At 42.5% G+C, this 27,617-nt stretch overlaps 1 protein-coding gene across 1 annotated transcript; it reads left to right on the forward strand.

Annotated features, from left to right (window-relative positions):
- The first annotated feature begins 3,732 nt into the window (after positions 1-3,732).
- Positions 3,733-27,079, forward strand: ZCCHC2 (zinc finger CCHC-type containing 2). The gene is made up of 14 exons (XM_033154435.1): positions 3,733-4,840; positions 7,690-7,795; positions 9,929-10,005; positions 10,801-10,872; positions 11,829-11,941; positions 13,597-13,691; positions 15,009-15,092; positions 15,302-15,359; positions 17,624-17,753; positions 18,578-18,642; positions 19,483-19,574; positions 22,294-22,422; positions 24,322-25,776; positions 26,746-27,079. The coding sequence occupies exons 1-14, from the start codon at positions 3,878-3,880 to the stop codon at positions 26,811-26,813; spliced, it is 3,507 nt and encodes a 1,168-aa protein (XP_033010326.1). The 5' UTR covers positions 3,733-3,877; the 3' UTR covers positions 26,814-27,079.
- The last annotated feature ends 538 nt before the right edge of the window (positions 27,080-27,617 follow it).

The following is a 27,617-nucleotide window of genomic DNA, read 5'->3' on the forward strand; positions in this document are numbered from 1 at the left end:
AGTAAGGAGAAATATCTGTGAGTCTTATGGAGCGAATGGTGGTCCCTGGAGCTGAATTGCCCAGGGGCCAAAAGAGGATCATGCTTTTTATTTTACAAAGAGAAAAGGGGGTGTTGAAAGGACCCCGCTCAGCAGCTGATCAGCAAGAGATAGGGAGAAAGATAAGAGTCCCCGGCTCCCTTTCAGCCCCGCCCTCTCGCCCAGGCCTCCTTTGTTGAATGTGCTGCAGAGGGAGGTTGTTTGTTTCCCCAGCTACATGTGACTGGCTGATTAGATTATCTGTCTGGAAACTGTAGAAAAGGCTCCCTTTCCTTTAGAAGCTGCAGAAATGTGAGTTGAACCCCTTAAAAACAGCTTTTCCTCTTTGCTTTCCCCCCTTTGCAAAAGGAGCTTTGCTTTTCCACCTTTGCAAAACCTGCAAAACTTTTAGCTGATCCTCAAAAAACCAGGGTTTTTCCCTTTGCAAAAAAAGCTGCAAAACGTTTAGCTGATCCTCAAAAAATAGGGCTTTTAGAGGAGGAAAACCAGAAGAATATTTTTTAACTTGTTTCCTCCTCTAAAAACGAGGTGCGCCCTATGGTCCGGTGCGCCCTGTGGGGCGAAAAATACGGTATTTGTTGCATACTTGAAGTTCCCCCTAAGCCTCTGTGAGTGTCTTTCCTTCAGTCACACATAACTGCAATTCAATGTTGTGCAAATAATTCCATGATCGCCACCAGGAGTAAACAATCAACATCTCTGTGGCGGTGGGAAGAGACCTTTCTCAGGACATCTTGAAGCCTGGCAGCACCACTGATAATGCTGAGTGTTGCATACCCTCATTGGATCATGCAAAAGGTGGACCCTCTTTCCCAGGGGTAGGCAACCTAAGGCCCGGGTGCCGGATGCGGCTCAATCGCCTTCTCAATCCACCCAGCGGACGGTCTGGGAATCAGTGTGTTTTTACATGAGTAGAATGTGTCCTTTTATTTAAAATGCATCTCTGGGTTATTTGTGGGGCTTGCCTGGTGTTTTGACATGAGTAGAATGTGTGCTTTTATTTAAAATGCATCTCTGAGTTATTTGTGGGGCATAGGAGTTCATTCATTCCCCCCCCCCAAAAAAAAATATAGTCCGGCCCACCAAATGGTCTGAGGGACGGTGGACCGGCCCACAGCTGAAAAAGGTTGCTGACCCCTGCCCACTGCTTTTCCCTAGCAAATAAAAGACAATTGCACTCTTGGCATTTTACTGCTAGGCAGGAGGGGGAAATCTAGTTCAAATTTTAATGAAAAACTACCTAATCCACACTTTTCCTATACTATGAAGGAACTAAACCGACTTTTCACACTTCTCTGGGCCATAGGCACCATCTCTGGGGGGCCCTGGGTGCCAAGGCACCCACAAAATTTTTACTGAGGGTGCCCAGCCAGGTGACCCAATGTGGTGCACGCATGATGTCATATGGCATGCCAAAGCCTGACTGGGCTCATCACAGCCGCAGGAGAGTCTGACAGGGCCCATCACGCCCTACAAAAAGGCCCCACCACACCATGTGACATCATGCACACAACACACATGTGCCGGGTACCCACTTACTCAGATGCAAACCCCCTTTTCCTGTTAGTAAGGCTTGTTTTCTGAGAAAATATGCAGGCTGTTTGGATAAAACCACATCACATTTACTTGGGAGTTGTGTTGGGTGGGTGGGTACATTTTGGTTTCTATTTGCACTGTGATCATAGGAGTGCAATTCTCAGCACACATACTTAGTAGCAAGTGCTACTAAACACAATGAGACTTCAACTTCTGAGCAAACACACACAGGCTTGCACTGTAAAGGAATATGCCTAAATGAACTTACAAGTCATGTTGACCCATATGGAAGTTATTTCCAAGGGAAGATATTCAGGACTGCAGTCACAAAGATCTACTCCCCCCCCCCTTGCTTTCGTTGGCTGAGATTTTGGCTGTGGACTTCAAACTAAGCACTGAGTTTCACTTTCATTTCACATTTACCACAGCAGTTTAGTTTTAAGTTTCATTTCTCTTTCACTGTGTATTGTCTCATCCCGTCTTTCCCTTATTGATTCCCTATAAAAATGTCACAATCTCCCCCTTCCTCTTCAGTTGGTGACCAGAACTGAACACAGTATTCCAAATGGCATTATAATATTGGCAGTCTATTCTTTTCCTACATCGGGAATAAGCCCTATTAAACTCACTGGACCTTATTTCTGGGTAGACACGCTGATATAAGACTGCACTACTAAGAGAACATTTCAACAAGAAAACACAACATCCCCTCATGAGGTCTTGCATTTATTGTTTGTCATCATGAGCCATTTGCTTAACAAGATAGGACCACCTTGGTTGTTAGAAACCAAAGATACACTTCTTGGGAGTGTGTAATCCTGTGGATTTAGGTAAAGGAAAGCCTGGCGGAATTCGTTAATATCCTTATAAGCACCATCCATATGCCCTTGTTTTTCCCACAAAGAACAGGTTCAACAAGTCCATTCCAAAAGAGGATTACAATCTAAATATAAGACACAGGAAACCAGCAGAGGGCAGGAAGGGAAACAGGAAGCAGAATTGAACATGGGAATCTAACAAACATCTGAGGAAGCATATAAAGGATCAGGCTTTTAAGTGGAAGTGGTTTTTTTTTTGTCGAGATCCAATGCACAGAGTTTAGTGCTAAAATCTGATAAGAGTTTTCATAAAACACAGGCACTGCTTGCTGCAATTATTAGGCGTGACCTGATCTGTTCTCTTTGTGTTTCTTAAAATGATGTGGAATAAACACCCCTTTGCAAACTCCTGTACACGCCCAATACATTTTGGTACCCGAGGCGAACCACAAATGGGGTCCCCCCCCATCCCACCTGGGAAGAAGGGGGCGAGTGAAGTTCTACATCAGGAACAAGTGGGGTGGGGAGATAAAAGATCTGCATCAGGAATAAGGGTGGGAGAAGACCAGCAGCACCTCATAGTAATCGAGAGGCAGTATTATTCTGTGATGAACAGTGGTATATAAATCAAATAATAAACAAATAAGTAAATAAAAATTAGGAGAGGATGCTAAGGGGACAGCAGATCTAGCTCTAAGGAGCATGCCATAGCTGTCACCTCCACCATGACAGTAGTAGTAGCAGCAGCAGCATCCCTTGAAAGCTGGATCTGCTGCCCCTGTGACTCCTGCTGCCTGAGGCAGTTGCCTCATTTTGTCTCATGGGTGGGCCGGCCCGGATTACCCACCCGTTTAGACATACAGTATACCGGCTTCGACATTTTTGTGCAGCAAGACAGGCTGAAAGAAAGGTCCCTCCCTCTGCAGAGCGCACCCTTGCATCTGTCTCTCCGCCCCTACGGAAGCCATGCAAGCACTGGTTCGATAGCGCTGCAATCATCTCTCCCCGGGGTCTCCTCTTAGGACCCAGCAGGCGGGGCGGGGTCAGGCGGAATCGTCACGGCGCGAGGTGACGCGATTCAGGAGGCGGCCCTCGGATTGGCCACCGGGGAGGGGGGGGAAGGTTCTGCTTCTATTCCGGAGCCCGCCCGCCCGCCTCCTCTTGCTCCTCCCACTCGCCGCCCCCTCCCCTCCTCCGTCTCTTCTCCTTTCCGTTCGCGCCAGTCAGAGCGAGGGAAGGAACGTCGCGGTCTTGACCTGCGCAGTAGGGGCTTTCTCTCCCTCCCTCCCCCCCCCCCGGGCACGCAGGCCCTCACGCACTCCCTCAGGCCGCCGAGGGGAGCCGCCGCCGCCATCGCAGACTCCTCAGCGAGCGCCTCAGGTTTCCTGCTCGGTGAAGGAGGGCCATGAGCGGCAGCGGCGGCTCCTGACGGCGGCGCCGCCTCGCCCGCTCGCTCGCTCCTCCCCCCCCCCATCGCGCCGAGGATGCTGAAGATGAAGCTGCCGGTGAAGCAGCAGCAGCAGCAGCAGCAACGGCAAACGATGAGCCACCAGGAGGCGGACGACGGCGGCGGCGAAGGAGCGGCGGTTGGCGGCATGGCCTGCCACCCTCGCCGAAGCGGCGGCGGCGGCGGCTCAGGTGCGGCCGCTTCCCCGGGCCCCGGAGGACTGCCTCCGCCTCTCCCTCTGCGGTGCCTCTGCGGCTGCTCGGCCGGCGGCGCCCGCGAGGCGGTCTACGAGTGGTTCGGCCTGGCGCTGGGCTCCTCTCAGCGGCTGGAGTTCGCCGTGGGGCTGCTGGACCTGCTCAACCCGCTCGAGCTGCGCTTCCTGGGCTCTTGCCTGGAGGAGCTGGCCCGAAAGGACTACCACTGCCTGAGGGACTCCGAGGCCAAGGCCAACGGAGGAGACGCCGCCCCGGCGGCCACCGGGAACCCCTCCGCCCAGGCGCAGCAGCAGCAGCCGCCGCAACCCCTCGCGCCGACGCCGCCTTCCCCACCGGGCGCCGCCGCCGTAGCCTCTGCTTCCCCGCCTCCGGCTGCTCCTGCCCCACCGCCGGGGGGCAGCGACTTCCGCGACCCGGCCGTGCGCTCCAAGCTCATCGTGTACTTGGCGCTGCTGGGCTCCGAGAACCGAGAGGCAGCCAGCCGGCTGCACCGGCTGCTGCCTCGCGTGGACGCCATCCTGCAGAGCTGCCGGCCCGGCGGCGAAGAGGAGGAAGCGGCGGCGGCGGCATCGGGGAGAGGCGAGGAAAAGGCGTCGTCGTCGGAAGAGGGCCTGGGTCCGGTGGCCCAGGAGGAGCTGCTGCTGCTCTTCACCATGGCATCCCTGCACCCGGCTTTCTCCTTCCACCAGAGGGTCACCCTCCGGGAGCACCTGGAGCGGCTGCGGAGGGCCCTTTGCCGCGACGACGCGGAGGACGCGGACGGGCTCACCTGCCGCGGGGGTCGGGTAAGGGCGCCGCTTTGAACGCGCGGAGCGAAAAAGAGAGAGAGAGAGAGAAACACACGTCTCTCGCATAGCCCGCCCCCGCCTCTTGCTAATCCCCCCTCCCACGCCTCATGAATGGAGTCTTCCCGAGCCGCCACCCCCCCCCCCGTGCTCTCGCCTGCTGCACAGGCGCCCGGAAGAACTTCTCCTTGTGACATAACAGTGTCTAGAGTTGGGGGGTGAGCTGCTAGAGGCCCTCCGCGCTCCATCCCTTCCTCAAAGTGGCCCTTTAGTTGCGGCGGAGGAGGAATCTGGTGGGCGGGGGAAAAACTCAGTCCGTGGGGGGTGAGCTGCAGTGTGTGTGTCTGCTGCAGTAGGTCCTCTTGCCCTTAACAGGATGAGCTGACCCAATTTATCCCTCTGCTCCTGGAAGTAAGGGAGTTTCCCATTGTCTCACCGCTGCTTTTCCACAAAATATTTTTGTGTGTTGCGCAGAAAGGCAGGATATTGGGGGGGATTAGTTTAAATAAACGTTGCTGGATATGTGACCATGCAACTGGTACATGCAATGGCTGTGGTTTAGACCTGGTGGCGCAGAATTAGAAGAGCATGAAAATCAGAAGTTGAGGCAAATTTGCAGGAGGCTTGAGGTACTAACTCCCATTTAGAACTTCATTTTCTATTTCTAAAGCAAGCCTGCTATTTTCATGAGGGCATAGAAAGTTTGCATCAACATACAAGCAAAAGGATTTGCAGGTGTAACTTAAAAGTCCTTGCACAGTTGAAATGGGATTTCCTGTTGCCAGTGGTGAAAGAGCCAAAATGCCTCAGCAAATGATGGCAATATCTTTTCCCACATTTGTTCTGAGCATATGATACAGTGCTACATCTAGGTCTGCGCCCCAGGGCCAAAGTCAAGGACACCACACTAAGAGGAAGGAGGGGAAAAAAAATCCAGAGAGTGACGGGATGAAGTTTAATGGTAAACAAGGCTGCTATCAGCACCTGGACTGGTGTTGGGCATGCTGGGGCTCACCAAGTTTGATGCTAGTTGCCATAGAAACAATTCCCCCCCCCCACACACACACTGGGGTCATTACACATACATGGTTACAGATGAGCATTTAATTACTATATCTTTATTTTATATATAAATTATCCTTTTCTAAAACAAAATGGTGCTTATTCCCAAGTATGTTTAGCATCAGGGCAGCAAAAGCAAGCACCATTTCTTTCCTCTAATTGTGTTACAATTTAAGCAAGTTTCAGATGTGAAACTGCACCTGATCGGGTTATTTTTGCGATTGTTGTTTTCTGTTATACATTATGAATGTCAAAATAGTTATAATCCATTGAATAAGTGAGGAGGAGAAAGATAAGTGTTCAGTGTGTTCTTCACAACTGAAGTGTGGCACTGTAAAACTATTAGTCCAGTATGCAGTTTCTGAACATGGGACCCTACATTTTAGTATTTTGAGAGAAAATAAAACATTTGTCTTCACTCCATACATTTTTAAAAAAAATTATTATAATTATTTCATTGATATAGCACCATCTGTCCGTTTTTCGAAGAACAGATGTGACAGGTTCCTAGCCCAAGGGCTTACAGGCACATGGAAGGGGAGGAAAATTGAGGCAGGTTAGACAGAAGAAGAATATGGTTCCATTACACGTACTTTGTTTATATACACAAAAGTACATGGTGCTGTTTATTTTGGAATTGAACATCTGTTAACACTAGGTTGGGGAAGGTTGCAATGGTGGATGAGGGGAGTGACAATTCCAGAGAAATCAGAAAGGAAGTCGAATTGGGGAGGTACCCTCATGTTTGAAATGGATTTCTCAGGCAGAACCAGAGGTTAAAATGTGAGGTTCCTCAAGGTTCAGTTTTATCCCCCATACTGTTCAACATCTACATGAAACTGCTGAGTTGGGTTGGGTCATCCAGAGTTTTGGCGTGTGTTATCAGCAATCTACTGAGGACACACAGCTCTGCTGCACCTTTACATCTCCTTTACAGTTGATATGCTGGACTGATATCTTGTCTCAGTAATGGACTGGATGAGAGCCAACCAACTGGATCTTAATCCAGACAAGACTGAGGCACTGTTGGTGGTTCCCTAGACCAGATGGATGGGAGGTTGCCTGCTTTTCATTGGGTTAAAGTCCCACCAAAGGAGCGAGTACACAGCTTGCGGGTACTTCTGGATCTGTTGCTTTTGTTTGAGGCTTAGGTAGTCTCAGTCCCATGGAGTTCCTTCCATCAGCTTTGACTGGTGGCCCAGCTGCGTCCCTGTCTGGACAGGGATAGCCTCACTTCTGTTGTCTATGCTCTAGTAACCTCTAGATTAGATTGCTACAATGCTTTGTATGTGGGGCTGCCTCTGTAGGCTGTTTGGAAACTTCAGCTGTTGCAGAATTAAGTGGCCAATTTGCTCACCAGATTAAGACTAAGCATACAATTCCAATTCTGGCCCAGCTGCACTGGCTGCCAGTTAGTTTCTGAGCCCAATTCAGAGTGCTGGTTTTGACCTATAAAGCCTTAAATGGCGCAGGACCGCAGTACCTCAAGGGCTACCTCTCGTATGAACCAACCTAGACTCTGCAATCATCTTGAGGCCCTTCCACGAGAGGTCCGGTGGGTAGTAACATTTCTGCGTTGGCTTCCCGCTTGTGGAATGCTTTCCTCAGGTAGACTCACCACAAAGAGTCAGACACGACTAAACAAGAACAAAGTTGCATATATAATGCATTTTGCATTATTTTTCACATGCATGTTGTTTCCTGTTGTCTTTCTACTATCATACTTTTATATCACTAAATGTAATCAGATTTATATTTAATATTTTTATTTCTTTTCCTCAATTTAGAACTTTTCTCATAACTGCATGGCAAGGAATGAGAGCGGTTTACTTGAACAAAGGGCAGCACTTCATGATAAACATATGGTAGCCTCCCACAGACCACAACAAGAAGGTATGTAGATCAAAATCTCATATTTTGAGTAGCTAAAGGATTAGCAAAGTCCCCCCCCCTTTTTTATGTCTTTTGCTCTCAGTTTGTGGTGATGTTTCCACTGTTATGTTGTTCCACTAAAAACACCCCATTCGTAATGCTCACTAGAAGGACAGATCCTAAAGTTGAGGCTTCAGTACTTTGGCCACCTCATGAGAAGAGAAGACGCCCTAGAAAAGACCCTGATGTTGGGAAAGATGGAGGGCACAAGGAGAAGGGGACGACAGAGGATGAGATGGTTGGACAGTGTTCTCGAAGCGACTAGTATGAGTTTGGCCAAACTGTGGGAGGCAGTGAAAGATAGGGGTGCCTGGCGTGCTCTGGTCCATGGGGTCACGAAGAGTTGGACACGATTGAACAACAACAAGCTTTCGTAATATCAATTGGTATAATAAAAAATGAATCAAAGTCAAATTGGGCAATTGTAATAGAGCATCAATCAAATATAAAAAACCAAGTTACAATTATCTTTTTCAAAAGACTATTCCTTAGAAACATTTATGTGCACAGCTCTTTAGGTATGCTAAAATGGTGTATTTTCCGTGTCTTCCATTTTTTCTTAAATTGCTAATATGGGCAGTGAGTGTTAATAAGTTGCCATGTGTTTAAATATTTATAAACCAATAACATAATTTCAACATAAAGCTTTGCATTTGTTTGATTATAACATTTAAGGCACACTGAGTATGCCTCCATTGATTCATTTTTTTCTGATCAAATCCTTCACTTTGACTGCATTTGTATATTTGCTTTTGTTACATAAATCAAACAGATATGCTACATCACGTCTCTGGCAGTGGAAAATAATCAGAATCATCTCCCTGCCCCCCCCCAACTTAAATTGGTAGTTCCAGTTGATGAAATTCACAAACTAGGAATATCCATTTTTGCTATTGCAAAGCTTTTTAACAGGAGCTAATTAAAATACCTCTTAAGTACAGTTAATGGATTAGAAATTGCTGGGAGTTGGCAGAGGAGGGACAGAACCCTTCGGCAGCATCCCACTACATTTCTATACTGGGTGTAGAAAAGAGGGCTTTCCTCCTGGTAGTCCAGTTTATTTATGTGCTGCATGCAGAGGATGGAAAAAGAACTTAGCCGCTTTTCTGCTGGCCTTATGACTTGCCTGTATGGAATTCCTTGTTTCCTGTTGCTACTAGACTAGTGTTTAAACACAAAGCGGTATAAGCGTGCACATATTTTTAAAATAAATAAATGTAGTTGCGTTCAATCTGTTTAGGTTAAAAGGAACTATGGTTCAAAAATTAATGAAGTCTGACTTTTTCTTGTCTTGGGACTAGGCCTATTGTGTTTCATTAAGTGGGGGAGGATTGTAATGCTACAAAATACTTAAAACACTCTTCAAAAGAGGTATGACTGGATATGGTTTTACAGGTTCATTGCCCCTTTTGCAGTGCAGTCCAGCCAAGTATATTGCAATTGAATATTAGGTGGGAATGTGTTCCCATGTTGTGGTAACTACCTTGCTTCTGTTCTGTCTTCTCTTCTCCTTGCTGTTCTTCATTTCATAATGAGTAAGGGGAATTGAGAGCTGTTACATTTGATAAAAGATGTCCCAGTCAATGTCTTCATTGTGTAGGAGGACAGAAGTAGTTGTATAAAAATGTGGAATTGTCCTTTTTACACTAATTCTCCAGAAATACCTGGAACTTCTTCAAGGTTATTGAGAGATAACTCATGATTTAATTAATTCTGGCTTCCTGATTTCTTGGGTTGCTGAGCTGTAAAACAGTTTGAAGTCAAATGAATTAGTGCAAATAGGCCTTTAACAATTCATTTTGGCAGATACCGCTGTGTAGCCTATGCAGATATAGTTGGATCAGCATACACTGGGCAACAGAAGACTAGCTCCCATTGCACAGTGGTATTGATGGGTAGTAAATTGAAGACTTTGAAAAACCATATACTGTAGTTAAAAAGAAGCAGTGATGTGCTGTTTCCAAATATCTAATTCCAGGTCCAGCCTTCTAGTGTTTTAGCAACATGGGCAAGTACCTAATACAGAGAGGTGAAATCATGAAAAGTACTTGTGAACTGTTGAACATTTTTACATTTCCAGTTCGTGTTTTTCAGCTGTTCATATTGAAAAGATAATGCTGAAAGGAGTACCAAGGAAAAGAGCTGACAAACATCTGGAGTATACTTTCAAAGTAAGTGATCAATCTGTGGGCTACAAATACTTGCTTTGATTGCAGTTCAGAGTTATTTAGGATATAAAATACTGAGATTTTGCTATTGTAATTCATTACAATGTTTGTGCATTGCCTTAAGAAGCTTGATTGAAGGGTGGTCTAAAAATATAAGAAAACATCAGAAAAGGCTTAAAATGTCAGATGGATGTTCTTGCTTAATCAAGCAACACTTACCTATGCATAGATTCAGAGTTTTTTATAGCAGTTTGTTGTATGAGTATTGTAATTCATTCTGAAAACACTGTTGCCTTGTTATATTAAAACAGAAATGCTTACAGTCAAATTGAATGTGCAGTTTGAAATCGGCTAATTTGTGCACCGTAATATATATGAAGTTGATATTTCCCAACTAAAAATGCTAATTTGGATAAAAAGATTTATCCTCTATTAGTCATACCATTTGGAGGATAGAGCAATCATGAATCAAGTACTATATATAAAGAGTACTTGATACATGTTCAGTTAACTTACTATAATATGTCAGGGCAATGGTTTAGAGGTTGGATATTACACTAAATGAAATTAGTTTTGGGATGAGATTCAAGCTTGTATCTGTCTTATTATCATGTTTGGGAATGCTAGAATACCTTCTGTTTCTAAAAGTGGCTTCCCCAACAGGCTGATTGAACTTAGTCTAGAAGGCAACAGGTTGGGAAAGGCTACCTTGATTACATGGAACGTTGGTATCAAATCTGCCATGGTACCCTGTAAAAGCAATGTATGGCTATATAATTATATTTTCTTTTTCATCAGGTAATCTGGTCTGATCATTCTATATCCTGTGTAACAAAAACACATCAAGATTTACAGGAATTTCTACTAAAAGTAAGTATTTGAAAGGGATTGTATTATAAAAACAAGCAGCTTATTGCAGTTCTATATTCAAAGGTACAAAGCTAGCTTGAGATTTATGTATATGGTCTTCAAGGTAGAACTGAAAAGCTACTATTTTTCCAGTGACTTAAAAAAAAAACCAGACACACACACAGGGTGAACATGTTCAGATGTTATATGCAATTTGAGTTGTGCTTATTACAGAATGTTGACAGTTTAGATTGGTTAGGAAGCAACAATTTCAAGTTGTTAGCTGGAAGTAACTTAGCAAGCAGGGACTGCTTGTTTCAGCAATAACTACATACATACATACATACATACATATATATCAATACAGTCTAGTATTAGAGTCAATTTGGTGGAACCATTTGAAGTCCTCTATCTCTGCAATCTCTACATCTAAAGTGGCAAATATCGGAATAGCTAAACTGCCACTTCCATGGCTGAGCGAGGAAAATTTCCAGGCAGGTTGCTCCCATGTACTAAACCTCTGGAGCTTTAGAGAATTTGTCTCTAGTAGGACATATCTATATAACAGTGCTTTAGGATTTGTAGGGAGGGATTGTAGCCTTGGGAATCGGAGGGCATAGGAATGTTATAGATGAGAGGAGCTCAGTATTGGGAAAGCCGGGTGGAAGTGGATATTCCTATGGTGCAGGGATCATAGTCCTTGTGAGAGCTCTTTTTCACGTCTGAACTAGGGACAGCAAGATGGTGATTGCTACAAAGTGTCAATTGACTTATAATCATCACTGCAGTATGACTGACTTGTATGAAGACATGAGCTCTGATAGCCTTCTAAAATGTTCTCTTAAAAGTGCTGCATTGGACATAAGCCACTGCTGATAGAGCATAGAAGAGCTGTAGCCGCCTTATGATGATTTGCATGACTACTTTGATACAAATTGCTTTTATCTGCCAATAATTAACATTATCCCTCTCACCAGCTTCCAAAGGAACTTTCTTCTGAAGCATTTGACAATACTATTTTAGGAGCACTAAATCAAGGGTTCCAGAAGCAAGAAGAAAGGCGACACTTAGACTTTGAACCCATGATAAGGTAATAGTTTGAGGAAATTAATATGGTGTTTACCATATTAATTTTGATGTGGTGTTCTCACCTTCCATATTATGCTTGTCATTAATCTTTTTAAACTAGAGATTCACATAGGAAGACACCTTCTACCAAATCAGAACATTGTTATATCTAGTTCAGTATTGTTTACACTGACTGGCAGTGGCTCTCCAGGTTTTTAGACGAGAATCTTTTCCATGCCAGGGAATGGAGGAATGGAGGTGCAAGCAATTGAATCTGGGACACTTTGCATGCAAAACATGTGATGTATCACTGAGCTTCACCCCTTTCCCCTAATCTGCACCCATGGGATTATAGTTGTGCAACTTCAGATCCGAAAACAAGGCATTGCTAAGTCTGCATAGCTGTAGTTAAACTGCATATTCAAACTGGTGTCCCCAGAATCCTAAGAATGCCGAGTTTGTTACTTTTGTAGAAGGAGGAAGGAAGGGGAGCATATAACTTTTCCATTCCTCACTTGGCGAGAACATTTGTGTTCCTGCATCTTTGGAATATCCTCTCCAAAGAATTTTGTTTCGCCTCTTCTGACTTTTTTGAGTGAGCGCTAAAAATGTTTATATCCTGTTAGGCCTTTGACCTATTCTAAATAGAGTGCCAATATGAATGAAATCCAATGCTATTAGTTCTTATATGCATTGCAGACCATAAGACATGGGCCCATAGAGTACAGGACCTATGCAAGTGTTGCATCCAACACATAAGATATGGACATGAGAATTACTATGCATTCTGCTGAGTCACCACTCTTGTTTCTGACATTTTAGAGTAGTTATTACCTTCTTGCTTTATCATTTTATCCTGTTGGGCAGGAGAGGCATGGCTCTGTCTTGTACCAGACACCTGAAATAAACTGTACCTGTCCATTGTGTGTACATGTCATGCCAAACTTGGCTTTGTCGCAACGTAATGTGTAATGCAGTTCTTATTCTGGGTCAAGCGTTAGTGTTTTAACATAAACTTAGAAATTCACTTCCATCTGTACCCCTACCCAAACTAGGATACGAATTAGAAATGGGTAGAATCATATTTTGAAATTTGGTTTTTAAATACAGATCTTAACAGGGAAGAGTTATCGGAATAATATATTTTATTTCATTTCATTTTTTTATTTGTATACCGTCTTTCTATCTTACAATACTCAAGGTGGTTTACAAGCTGAAGAAACAAAAAAATGTACATCTTCTAACAATCTAATACAATACAAAAATGTGATAATAAAACAAAACTTTAAAATAAGCAGCCTACATCAAAAGTAACATTCAACAATTATTAGAGTAGTATAAAATAATAATATCAACATATAAAAGTTAAACAGAAATCCACTCAACAGTTACAATAAATAATTTCTAAACTATAATCAATAAAAGAACAGCAAGCCACAGTACATAAAATAATACAATGCAAATTGAGAAGCAGAGACTAGAGAGTGGAGCAAGGCAGGTGGAAGAAGGCCTTGCCTGATGGAATCTCTCCCCTCATTTTTTTGTGGGGAGCTAGTTCACATTCCAATTCTGGGTGTTTGGTTTGGGTTTAAATGAAAGCAAAGTTGAATGAATGAAAAAGTAATATATAGATTAAGGTAACCTTGATTGGATTGTTTACTTTCTTTTTATTTTTAGGCAGCTGTTTTCAACAACATCTCAAGCTTTTCTGCAGAATCAAAGAGTAAACAGCTTCTTTCAATCTCTGTCCTCGGAGGCTTTGCATGTGCACAGTAAGAACCTTCTAAACACACTTCTGATTGATTTACAAATTAATACAAAGTGTTTGTATCAGATAAGCTTACACACTTATATTTAAGATACACTTACATTGACTTCAGTAGGATTAATAGATGTAACTGAGACAGTGTGCAGACTGGTGTATCAAGATTTGATAATAGCCACTAAATTTTGAATGCTACAGCCTGCCCATCTCCTGGCCCTTTTAAGTTTTGAGGTGCAGACATACGCTCAGTAGAAAGCTATAAACTCTCCTAAGCCTTTAAACTTTGTAAAACGGATGTCATCTAATTCCAGGCTTCAGAAATGCCATCACGTGCTTTATCAACATAGTTGACTGATCCTATAATGCTAGCCTTTAAACAGTTTCATTGTTGCATTTTTAATTTAAAATCTTCAGTGGATGTACTGCTGTTGAGTGATGCATTTACAAGAATTTGTATTTATAAACATCACAGAAAAATCTAAAAGACATTTTGTATTTTTAAAGGGCAGAATTAAAACATCCCACTCACTAAAGGAAGCCGCAGATAGTTAAAAGCCAAAGGGTTGGTAGAAAAGAACTGTTTTTGCGTGGTACCTCACAATATGTAATGATGGCACCAGGCAAACTTCCCAGGGGAGAAGCTTCTACGAGCATGGAGCCACTCCTGAAAAGACCCATTCTCAGGTTGCCATCCTCTAGACCACCTGTGGAGGGAGCTCATGGAGAGGGGCCTTTGTATGTTATTTTGCATGCTCTTTGGAGTATACATCCACCCCCCCCCAAAAAAAATGAATGGATGGTTGACATAAGCTATCTAATGATATACTGTATCTTGAAAGCTAGCCAGTAAAAAAGAAGATATGAAATTAAATGACAACTGAAAACAGATGGTGTAAGCGGAGCCATCCTGTCAGGTCCTTAGCAGTTTTAGAGATTAGCATATTAAGAACAGATAACCAGCTAAAATTATCAACTTACTGTTTTACAATAAAATTAACTTGCTGCAGTATTGGCAGACAAGGACTTCTAAACCAAGGACAAGGAGGAGAGTGTATGTATGAGAGGCTTTGGAACGTATATAGTTCTCCTTTCAAATACATAATTTTATCCGTCACACCAAACTAGTACAGGAGTTCTCTAAATGCTCCTAATGTTAGACTGGTTAAGCTGCCATGGAGTCTAGAAGCAAATTAATGCAAGTAGCTGCAAGGTATACTCCCCATAACTTCAAATTTTCTACAGCCCTTTGTAAAACTAGGTAGCTGTTAAAATTAACCTTTTGAGTAATACCTTTTGAAGTTGTTCAATGATGCTTACCTTCCAGATAATCTCCAATCTTCTCTGAAGACATCTAAGCTACCGGAACATTTCAAGGAGGACAGCTCAGAAGCTTCAAGTCAGGAGGAAGGTAAGCATACAGTTCAAAATGAACTTGCAGTTCATTATGCTGCCCCCCTTACCCCATTATAGTAGTATTTTTGCTCTTGTGAAAATGCAGAGGTCCAGGGATGAAATTTTATTATTTATACCCCACCCATTTGACTGGGTTGCCCCAGCCACTCTGGTTAATTAAAATTAACTTGATCAATAATGTTTTTACTATTCTTTCCTATCCAGAAATGATACAGCACACAGTGATTCACAAGAAACATAATGGGAAATGTCCTATTACGAAGTAGGTCCTTGTTATTTTCTCATTTAAACTAACCCATTTGATGCTTGGGTTTTTTGAGGGGGGGGGAATATCTGCCATACTGTTGTTAAGAAATTGCTAGGGAACCTCTTGTGGCAAATTGTAAATCTTATGTTTAGTATCAGGAAAATTTTGCTACAGTACAGTTTTCTTTCTACATATAATTCAAGGAAACAGCATCTGTGAAGACAAGGGCTAAATCATGTACCATGGGAAGGGAGACAAACCAGTTAAACCAAACCTGCCCCCCTTTTTTTAATTCACTGCTGCCACCAAGTGGATATCTGCCTTCCACAGAGAAGTCCTTTAAACTTCTGGACTTTAATTCAACCAGCCTACTCCCAACACTGGCTAGAATGGCAAACCACACTCTATTTGGTTGTGGGGTGAATAACAAGGTTTCAGATGAAGTTTTTCAAAAACAAACGATACTTTCACTTAAGATTTTAGTAAGCCATGGACAAAACGTATATTTACAGTTTGAGTAAGTAACAGAAATAAATGCATGCAGCAATCCCTGTTCTAGGTTGTGTCCCTAACTAAGCCAATACTTTAATTCTTCATATTCCTTTTTGCTGCAGTGCTCAACTTTCCACAATTCCAGCTTTCATTCAGCTCTTCAGTCACTATTTTCTAGCATAACTCTGTAGACCATCTCTCTAGACCAAACATGTGCAACCAGTTGACTGCGATCGACAGGTAGATCCCCTGGTGATCCCTGTCAATTGCGGGATTAAAAAAACTCCAGAATGAATGTTTCCTCCCCCCCCCCGCCCTCCCTCGCTCTGTCCCTCCATCGCATCAAGCAGGTGTATGATTGCCGTTAGCGCTGCCTGCTCTTGTTAGCTGTGGCATTTGAGTTGAGCTATTGATGTTATTTCCCCTTTAAAAAAGCTCAGCAACTGTGGTCAACTCCCCCAAAAAAGCTCAACAATCCTCAATGACAATGGGTAGATCACTGCCAGTTTTTTTTTTAATACTGGGAGTAGATAACAGTTTCTTGGGAGATGGACAGGCCTGCTCTAGACCATCTAGAGAATAGAGTCTTGATTAAATTTCCATTTCCTGTTAATTGCCAAGTTCCTATGGTAGGTATTTTATCTTCCTGTGCACAGTTAATGAGCAACACACTTTTTAAATGTTTACAATATTACAATAAAAATAGTCTGTGCATATTATTATTATAAAAATGAGAAATGTTTGTGTCAACATGAATATTGTTGTGAACGTAATCATATTTACATGGTTGTAAATTACTCCATACTTCCAAATTCTATAACATAACAGGATCCATTTTTCCATAAATGTGATACCATCCTGTCTTCCTTACATTATTTTGACGTCCCAAACTTTCAATAACTATTGAAAAGTTGTTGACACTTCTTCTTTTCCTTGTTATAGCTAATACACAGCCTTGCCGCTGTCAGAAGATAGTAATTTTTCTGGCTTCCTTGAAATCCCCTCTTAAACTTCTGACTGCTGCAAACAACTTGCTGAGCAAAACATCTCCTTGTACTTTTAACCTTCCTATGAGCATTTGACCTCCAATGCACAAGTGCCTTTGAGACGAAAAGAAACCATTTTACAATTTTAAAACCCCCAGCACAAAATAGCAGACAGTCTTATTTCTTCACACAGCCATTTGAAGAAAAATTAACATGAGCAAGGATTGAAAGGACCTCTTGAATGAGCACACTTCACTGACTTTTTACTTGCACACATTGCCACTGTCTAATCTCTTCAGCCATCTCTGGTGTGGTAGCCCATATTAGCTTGGCTGCAGTGCTCTTTCAACAATGTATCACAGTGTTATTGATGCACAATAATTACCTTGAAGACACTTGCTAACCTAGCTTTTTAAGACTGGCAGAACAATGTGTGCTGCTGCCTGTTTGGAAGATTCCCAGTTTGTTTATGTAATAATTTGTATTAAGATTTTCAATGTTGCAATACAATATAAAAAGAAAAACATACAAAATAAGACAACAAATAGCAGGCAGAGGATTAAATATCTCAGTTTTTAAAGGCTCAGGCATACCAGTGCTTAGGGAGGTGAAATCAGTGAATTAACAAATGCAGTTGCTACTTTGTCCCAAGTGTGCAGATTAGTGTCTATCTACAGAAATGCAGTCTCTGAAATTTAGTAAAAAGAACTAGCCTTGTGGGTTGTGCATGGGTGGACATTTTCCTGGATGAAATGTTAGAGGTGCTTTCAGTGACATAAACTCATGTATTTCTTATAACAGCACAGTTAATACTAAATGTTCTTCGCTGGATGGCTTCAACATAAATTCTGAACATAACGGTGTGGCAGACTGGAGAAGAAAAGGCTGTGCTGTTCAGCAGCATCCAGAACATTGCACATTACTTGATCAGGTATTTATTTGATGTGTCTTAAAAGCACATATTTCTTGAGTGGCAACAGAACCCCATTGAATTCACGTGTTTTGTTTTTAATAAAACCTCTCTGGAGTGACAGTTAGTGCTGGTGATGAATTACACCACTTTTCACAAACCTCTTACCCCCATAGGCTGAGTGACAGGTGCCAGCAGTACCATTTCAAAGGGACGGAAGGAGTAGAGCAGTGGGCAGGATGGGGCAAGCTGCAGAGAGCAGAAACATGACCCAGAGGCTTTTGCAAAATTTACAAGGTTCATGGAAGGGAACATGACAGTTTCATAAGTACCATGTGTGCATTAAAAAAAAAAACTTAGATAGTGCTCTTCTTCATTTGAATGTTGGTGAAAAGCAAAAAGAGCTGAAACCATTATCTATAGTCTTCTGCTTTTGAATTGAATTGTGCCACTCCCTGGGTTATTTTAAGATGAGTGTCAGATGATCTGCATCCCATCTTCCAGTTGACTAGCCACAATTTTAAGCAGTGAAAGCCTTGTATGTCATTCCCATTTTTAAGCAATGGAAATGCTGCATGTTTAAGCTTAGATAGGACTTTCAAAGATATTTCATATGCAAATATTTATTTGACTCAGTTAAGACAGAGAGGTTCCTTAAGTGTGCTGGAACACCAGCAGAGCATAAGCAAAGAAAAATGAGAACTTTTCCATCTCATTCCAAATAACGAACTGTTACGTGGGAGGAAAATAACTTGGTGTCAACGTTGCTCCTTTGGTCTAAGTGTAGTTGTACATTTGTCGGTCTCTGAAGTGGGAGGCTTTTGATCTGCTCTTTCGTTCTCTAGTACACAGGGGAGAAGAGAATTTTGCCTGTAATGAGCAAGAAGAAAGGAAAGTTTCAACCAGAAAAGTAAGTACTACACTTTAAAAAGAAACAGAATATTGCTTATGCATTTATCAAAATATAGCCATTAAGTATAGCATTCAAATTTCAAAGCTGATCTTTTTCAGAATTTACTATGAGTTTTTTTGTTTGTTTGTTTGTTTACTATGAGTGGTAAACAGTACAAACCATGGCTTCCGCTTGCAGGTTTGTTTGGAGAGAAACAGATCACGATCACTGGTTCACACACAATTAGCCAAGTTTATGGTGTGTTTCTTCCAACTCCAGGCAAGGTAGATAGAATAAAGTAGCAGCAATTGAGCAGCATGCAATAGCACAATGCTCATTCACAGTACGTCATTGATTGTTTATTAGGTCACATCCACACATCCATATATTTAAAGCACATTTATACCACTTCAACAGTCATGGTTTACCTCAAAGAATCCTGGGGATTGTAATACACCCCTCACAACTGCTTCTCACTTCTTCAGCAAATTGCAGTGTCTAAGATTCTTTGTGTATGGTGTGGATGTGACCTTACGGTGGCTTACCGTGATATGCACACCAGGTCTTTCATGCAGATGTTGACTTACTATCTAATAGCCTAATCAGAGGTTTGCCTAGACATACAAAATACAATTTGTTAATATGATGCAATGTACTAACATATATTAATATATGCATGTGTACCAGTAACTACGGTCATGTTAAACCAAAAGTTTAAAAACTTTTGAGTTTTGTATAGCACAATCCATATCCTTGAATAATTTTGAAGTTGAATTGAAAATACTAACCTCGTGGTCCTATGAGAGACTTTATGACCACTTATTTTGAAAATTGAACTATGTTTGTATTCTCACACAGAGATAAAATAAAGAGAACTGACACCCGGTTTACCATCAGAACTAGCTGTATGAGAGTCGCTGATGGTCACCTCCACCCAGGAACAGTAAGAGGTAGGAAACTGAGATTTTTCAAGTTCATTGGAGTAGCTTCTCTGTCAGTGCCAATTATAGGCAGGGCCAGGGACAAAAGCTGGTGGATCAGTGGATGTGGCTCTTACCTTTCTACAGTAGGCTACATTACAGCCGTGCAAATATCAGAGGTTTCTATACACGCGTATCTCTTGATCCAGGAAATCAAGCGACAGCATCACAGTTAAAGGAATACACTCGGAAGAGTGCAGAGCATGGACATTGAGGGTTGTGACCTGGGAGAGGGAATGGCCTAAGGAGAGTCTCAAGTGCTGGACACAGGCCTTGAGGGTCATGATTTGCTACTGGGCCCGAGACTCCCCACTCATGTCTTAAATTCTTTGATTTATACATTAATCCATTTATGCATACTGCATACGGATGATTATATGGCAAGATGAACTGATAGGGCAGGAAAATATTAAGATTCTCTGAAAATTGCCAGAAGTCTTCTTCATGGTCTTTCCCATTGTTAGTTCCGTGTATGGATACTGCACTTGCACAGAGTCATTTCTGGAATCATTCTAGAACTTTAACTAGGCTTGTGCCCCACTACTTGAGAGGACATCTTATACTGTCTGTGGAACTTGAAGGGCAAAATGAGTGCTCCCAGTTCTCTGATCATTGTGAATGCTCTTTTTGACTGTTCTTCACTTTCATTAAATTAGAGAAGCTTTCCCCCTTTATTCTAGCTAAGAGATAGAATTCGTTTTTCTTTCAGTCTGTAATTTAATCTAGTTGTCCTGTGTGTCTATTGAACGACTGGGAGTGTGGTGTTCAAAAGGTGCTGTGGCTATCAAGGTGTTAGTAGAGAGTACCAATCTGGATGGGAACCACCAGTGCTTTGGTTTGTGTCGGTGAATGGCATATGGTAGGCTGTTCCCTATGTTAACAGATAAAAACGAGCCTGACATGGTCACTTTTCCACTTGAAACGCTGCCGTGGGGAAATGGCTGCAAGTACTGTAAAGGGACTATGTTTCATCTCTCCCCAATCCCCAACTCCAGTCACCTGACTCCAAGGTGATACTTGAATACATGGCACCGGTGTAAGGTCTAGATCAGAGGTCTCCAAACTAAGGCCTGTGGGCTGGATAAAGCCCCAGGGACTCATTTATCCGGCCCGAAGCAACCCCCGCCACCCGCTCTTACCGGCACAGCGCGGCTGGCCACTTCTGGGTCAGAGGAGCACCAGAAATAGCTTGTGCCCATGTGCAAGTGTTATTTCCAGTGCACATCCGGGTTGAAGGAGGCCTGTGCACATGCACACAAGCTATTTCCGGTGCTCCTCTGACTTGGAAGTGCGCCGGAAATAGCGTGTGTGCACTTGTATGGGCACACGCTCCCCTGCCCTCCAGCCTGCCATGCGATCAGCGCTGGAGACACCGGCCCAAGGCGCGGTAAGTTTGCTGACCCCTGGTCTAGAGGAAGATCTGAAATGGCAAACTGCTTCTTTTGATCCTCTTAATGAGTCCTGAAAGCAGTTCTGGAAGGATATCTATTTCATTTGTTATGTCAATCTTAAGATGTCTGATTCCAACCAACCTCCAATGCTCTTGATGGCTAGCTACCAAGTAATAGATTCTGCCTAGACTCGGGCATTATAGTATCTGGAGAATGGCTATATTCTCTCTCTCTCTCTCTCTCTCTCTCTCTCTCTCTCTCTCTCTCTCGTGTGTGTGTGTGTGTTGTGAATAGAAATACCTCTTTAAAAGGTGTGCTGCTGCGTACTTGCAAAAGCTGATGTAACATTTGGCAGAGCGTGTCTTTCACAGCCTGTTTTCGAACCTAGGGATACCTGCATCCTCTTACAGGGGTCAGCAAGCCAGTTGTGTTCTTCAGGTTGCCATAGGTACAGCTTAAGTCACATGCATATAATAAGGTCCTCTAAAGAGGAGGAAACGTAAGTGTTAGCAACCTGGCCTAAAGAGTGGTCAGCAAACTTTTTCAGCAGGGGGCCAGTCCACTGTCCCTCAGACCTTGTGGGGGGCCCGGACTATTTTTTTGGGGGGGGGATGAACAAACTCCTATGCCCCACAAATAACCCAGAGATGCATTTTAAATAAAAGGACACTTTCTAGTCATGTAAAAACACGCTGATTCCTGGACCGGATTTAAAGGCGATTGGGCCAGATCCGGTCCCTGGGCCTTAGTTTGCCTACCCATGTTCTAGAATATTCCCAGAGTTGGCCCTGCATTGGTGCAGAACCCTGCTTAGAACTGCCCAGATAATTACTTAAACAATGGAAATCCCATGTATAGATAGGACAGGATGTATCGTGTGGGTGCTCAGGATGATGATGATGATGCAAAATTGAATTGGATTGAACACCAGCCCTCTGTTGCTTACTTTTGAATCAGAGGACTTTGAGCAGCACTCTTACATGGTGGGGAGATTAACTGTTCAAAGAGAGGAAGTAAAAAGCTCCCACTGTTCATGTCCATGGCCATTGTGTCTAAAGTAGCTCTTTGAAATTCAGCCGTAGATTCTGGTATATCATGGCAGTGGCATTGTGCAGTTGTGTAAAGGTTCTTGTCTTTTACTATTGGATAACAAACAAAAGATCCTTACTATGGACTTGACTTCAGGGAGCTATCAACTAGGTAGCAGGTGAAAGTTGCAGAAAATGGCAAGTTAATATGCATTTTAATTAATTGACCATGTTTAGTGGTAACCTTTGCTGAAATGAAATCTCTTCTAGATTCAAATTTAGACATTACAATGGGACATGACACATGTGGAGAAACCTCTTCAGAGAGTTACAGTTCTCCTTCTAGTCCACGGCATGATGGAAGGGAAAGCTTTGAAAGTGAAGACGAAAAAGACAGAGGTTGTATATCTGTACTTTTAAAATAATAAGAGTATATATATAATTCCTTTAGTGTGCTTCTCCTTTCACTTGGATTGGTGTGCCTAGGTCAAGGACACCAGAAATAGCCTCAGCAACTCCACTGATAACTAGGTATTATATTATACATTCTAACAGAAGTTTTAAAATCTGGATTCCTCTGCACAGAGGGGGAACAGCCTTCCTCTTAGATCTTTTCTCCCTCCCTGTTTGGGAGCACTTGTCTAACTAAACCATAAATGTATTTGTGAAAACTGCAGGACATCTTTGCAAAGGTTTAGAATATCATACCACAATGTAACCTGCACCTAATCTTGTGCAATAACTTCTTTTTCTTACCTCTGTAACTATATTCTGATTGGCTTTAAATGCCTCTTCTGAACCCATGGATGAAGAGGTGACTATTCTGCACATCCATTCCATCTGCCTCATATACTAACAAATCTCTACTCTCTGTTAGTGTCATTGACAACTCTTGCTTTATATTGGTCATTAAAAATAGACTTAATTTAAGCAGAATTGTAGAGTTGGAAGTGGCCCCAAGGGCCATCTAGTCCAGTCCCCTGCAATGCAGTAATCTTTGCTTGTATGTATTGTGGGTTCCTGAGAGAAAAGGCTTGAAAAGAAATATAGGCTTAGTCAGAGCTGGGCTTCAAGCTTTACTCAAGTCCCACAAAATCTGAATTGCCTTATCTGTTCTTGAATTGATGTAATTTGCCAAACTTGCATATTATGTATTACAACCTTAAATATATAATTTGCTTTTCAAAATCACTTAAACTTACTGACTTTATTTTCAGTCATTTAAAATGTTTTTAAAAAGCAAATTATATATTTAAGGTTGTAATACATAATATGCAAGTTTGGCAAATTGCATTACTTTAGTAATGTAAATGAGAAAGTAATTATTTCATAGAACTGTAGAGTTGGAATGGACCCTGCAGATCATTTAGTCCAATCCCCTGCTATACAGGAATACACAGCTGTCCCATATGGGGATTGAACCTGCAACCTTGGCATTATCAGCACCATGCTCTAACCAACATGTATTTCCTGGGTTGTATTCAGTATAGTGCTATGTACTGTATATTCTGGTGTATAAGACTACTTTTTAATCCAGGAAAATCTTCTCAAAAGTTGGGGTTCGTCTTATACGCTGGGTGGAGAATCTGCGGTCAAGTATATCTCAAACTCTATATTTTAACTGGAAAAGTTGGGGGTTGTCTTATACGCCCAGTCTTATACGCTGGAAAATACGGTACCTCATTGCATGAGCAGAACAACTTCCCTTGTACAACAGGACTTCTCCCTCCTCCATGTGCCCCCTAAATCTTCTGGACAGATTTTGGGATGGTGTGATGGAGGATAGGAATAAACCATTAAACAAAAGGAAGTCATTCTGCTCATACAGTTAGTTAGCTGAATACCATTTGATGTGTCTATTCAAGATACTCAAATTTTATTTACAAATGCCACGACTGTTTCACAGATAAAAGGACTACCCACTTCTCATTAACATAAACTAAATAAGAGATAATTATATTCACAGTGCAGTTGAATAATTGTGAGCTGAAGTGCCTTTCCAGGGCAAGCATATTTTAAAGGTGCTCAAATGATGACATAATATGCCATATGGTGATTTTTGTAGTTTTCAATTGTGGTACAAAGTTGGATGCTGTGAGCAAGAAATGGGAAACTGAAAAATAGCAAGGAGCCATCATCAGTATAAATCTACCTGTCTGTCTCTATCCCCGCCCCCATATTTTTTTTTTAATTGTATCATTAGTCCTTTTAAAGCTATTTGAAGTGGCTAGGTCTGGAAAATATTGTTTATAGAACCCTTAATGTTTAAGTGCTTAATTATACCCTGTTTCCCCACAGACACAGATAGCAATTCTGAAGATTCTGGGAACCAAAATGTGATGAGATTTGCTGGTTATGGTGCTACGGACCTCAATAAGTCACCTGCACAGATTTCAGTGAGATCAGACAATGGGAATATCGTAGAGGATCCTTTGAATCCACAGTTTCAGCACATTTCCTTTTTACCTGCTCTGCACTACGTGGTGCACAATGGCGCACAGAAGCCTGAAACTGTAGTCCCACCACCCATATCTGCTGATGGGAAAACTTTGGGAATGGTGGTTGCAAATGCAGCTCCTGTTGGAATGGGCTCCGCTGGTGAACCTGAGAAGCATGTTGAACTTCTGTCTTCACCTTTGTCTACCACTTTCCTCCCGCCCGCGGTCCAGTCTGGTAGCCCTGCATTGCATCTAGCAATACACAGAATGAAGATATCTTCACCGCAGGCGCCGTCTGAAAATTGTGCAGTTAGTGGACCACAGCAACAAACTGGAAACTTAAGTATTGGATCACCAAACACTGCCTTTATCCCAGTCCACAACCCAGGTAACTTTCACGGACCCACAGTTCCTACTACAGACCCAATCTCAAAACCTTCACCCCATGTGATGGGCTTAAATCAAATGGTGCCTCATGTTGAGGGAAACGCAGGAGTGATCCCTCAACCTCCCAGTCTAAAAGTAGTTGTTCCTGCAGCTGGCCTCTCCACAGCACTTCCACCAGCTCCGTTTCCTGTTCCAGTGACTCTTCATGCTACCAGTGTGTTGCCCAATCAGAGTACGACTGTGCTGAACACTGTGGCATCAACACCACCACCGCCTCCATCATCTGGTCTGTGTGCTAGTCAGGTCCAGCCTACTGCTCCTCCTGCAATACCTACCCACACACCGGGACCTGCACCCAGTCCGAGCCCTGCTTTAACACACAGCACCGCCCAGAGTGACAGCACATCCTACATTAATGCTGTTGGAAATAGTAACGCCAGTGGGACTCTCTTGTCTCCACCGCAGTTGGGGTCTGGGCCTTGCGGGCCGTGTGGGTCTTGTGGTCGCAGATGCAGCTGTGGGACCAATGGAAGTCTTCAGATTAACAGTTACATTTATACCAATCCACTTCACGGACAGTTCTACCGAGTTCCATCTTTCATCCCTCTGCCATCACTTTGCAGTGGTAGCTACCTCAACCAACCACATCAAACCAATGGAGCACAGATTCCTTTTTTCGTGCCTCGGGCCTCATATGCAAACGGGCATCTGATGCATGACCCCGTAATGGGGAGCCAAACCAACTACGGTATGCAGCAAATGGCAGGATATGGGAGGTTGTTCCCTGTGTACCAAGCTTCAAATGTAGTTGCCAATACTAATGGATCAGGGCCCAAGAAGAATGGGAATGTGTCCTGTTATAATTGTGGTGTTAGTGGGCACTATGCACAGGACTGTAAGCAGTCATCTTTGGAGGCCAGTCAACAAGGTAATCCTAACTCCCAACATGGTTGCTTCTGAATTCACTTAGCTTCTATTCTTGACCCTGCTGCTCCCATCCTGCTATCTGTGGGTTGTATGACTGTGTGTGTGTGTGTGTATGTGTGTATGCATGATTGTCAGTAATGCCATCTAAGAGCTTGTAATTGGGCCCAAATAAGTTACTTTGTCATAATGGCATTCATAGATAACCAAGCAAAAAACTGGGTCACACGGCACCAGTAAGGGAATAGCAAATGAAACTAGCCGTGCACTTCCCTGGTTTATTAGATTTTTGCACTGCTAAAATGTGACTCTGTATCTCATTAGTAGCACATCTCAAAGCAGTTACAAAACAAAACATAGTTTTTTAAGTTGGTAATTTACACATGCTTTACGTGTTATGAACTTAAAACCAACCACTCACTTACCCCTATGCATAACTTAGAAAAACAAACAAACAAATCTCCCTCTCCCTGTTAATGTGACTGATTAGACATTTCAAAATGTGTGGATAAAGCATTAAAATGTTGGGTGCCATCTGTTTTATAGCAGTATTCTTTTTAATATTTGTAACTGTAATTTATCCATTTCCACCCCTTGGGGGTTGTTGTTGTTTGTTTGTTTTTGTTTTTTTGGTGTGTGTGTTTATATCTGGTAAAACTTGAACAGAGAAGATCAGTTTGGTAGTCTGAAGCTATGTGCTCTAGAGTAGTCCCATTGAAATAGGTGGAATTGCTCTGCAGTTGTTAAGTCCAGTATACTGTATGCTTGTTTGTTTGTTTGTTTGGAAGAAACTGTCTTAAGACTTTTATCTAAAATCTGTCTTCTAGGCAGGTTATATAGATGTAGCTTCCATTTGGATGGAAGAATAGGATTTGAGGAAGGGTATGTTCATTTGGGGGGGTTTTGTAGGTTTTCTTATAACTTTATTATTAAGTGTAAGCAGTGACTTAGTAAGTTCTTTTTCCTGTTCTAGGCACTTACAGATTGAGATATGCACCTCCCCCACCCCCTTCTAATGATACGTTGGATTCTGCTGACTGAAACCAAGTAAACATTGCCTACATACCAAAATGAAGGTTGGGAAGTCTGGGGAGTTCTTTGGATTTGAGAGATTCCTTGTGTGTGTTTATTTTATTTTTTTCTTTTGCATTTTTTCATTGCTCGTGAATGTCTGTTGTAATACAAAGGAAGAAAGTGGTTTTGCTCCTGGTCTGACTTGCATAAAGCATGTTGCTATCTCGGCCAATCAATCAAAAGAGTATTTGAATGAATAGACTTTTGCACTGAAGATATGCAATGTTTACTGCATTATTATTATTATTATTATTATTATTATTATTATTATTTTAAAGGAAAGGTCATTTAACCTCTGACTACACTGGTTGAACAGCCATACGGTTGAAAGGGGTAATTGGAGCATGCTCTCACACAAGCCACCTTCCCCTTGCCCTCATTTCCTCGTGCTGCTATTGTTCTTTCCCACCTTTTGCTGGGTCATTATCTCTCCATGGGACTGGATTGATGTTCAGCCGTTTATTTCTGGCCCGTAACTCTAGTAAATTCCTATGCTTTTGATCTGATGGGGGCATTGCTTGCTTTTTTGAGAGTCTGGAAATTCACAATAGTACATGTGCGGAAACGGACAAAAATAAAGAGCTTATATGTGCCTAAAAGAAACAAATAAAACATAGGATGGGGAAGGCTTAAAGCTGTGTGTGGACCTTTAACTGATTTCTAAAATAGAAATACGTTGAACAATTTTACTTCTGTTGTAGTATTTTTTTTTTAAGCCTGTTGGTTCAAATTGTGTAACTGGTATGAATGCCTTAGTTTGTGTGTCTGCAT

This window comes from Lacerta agilis, chromosome 7 (genome assembly GCF_009819535.1).
Source record: "Lacerta agilis isolate rLacAgi1 chromosome 7, rLacAgi1.pri, whole genome shotgun sequence".
In the NCBI taxonomy this organism is placed as follows: domain Eukaryota; kingdom Metazoa; phylum Chordata; class Lepidosauria; order Squamata; family Lacertidae; genus Lacerta; species Lacerta agilis.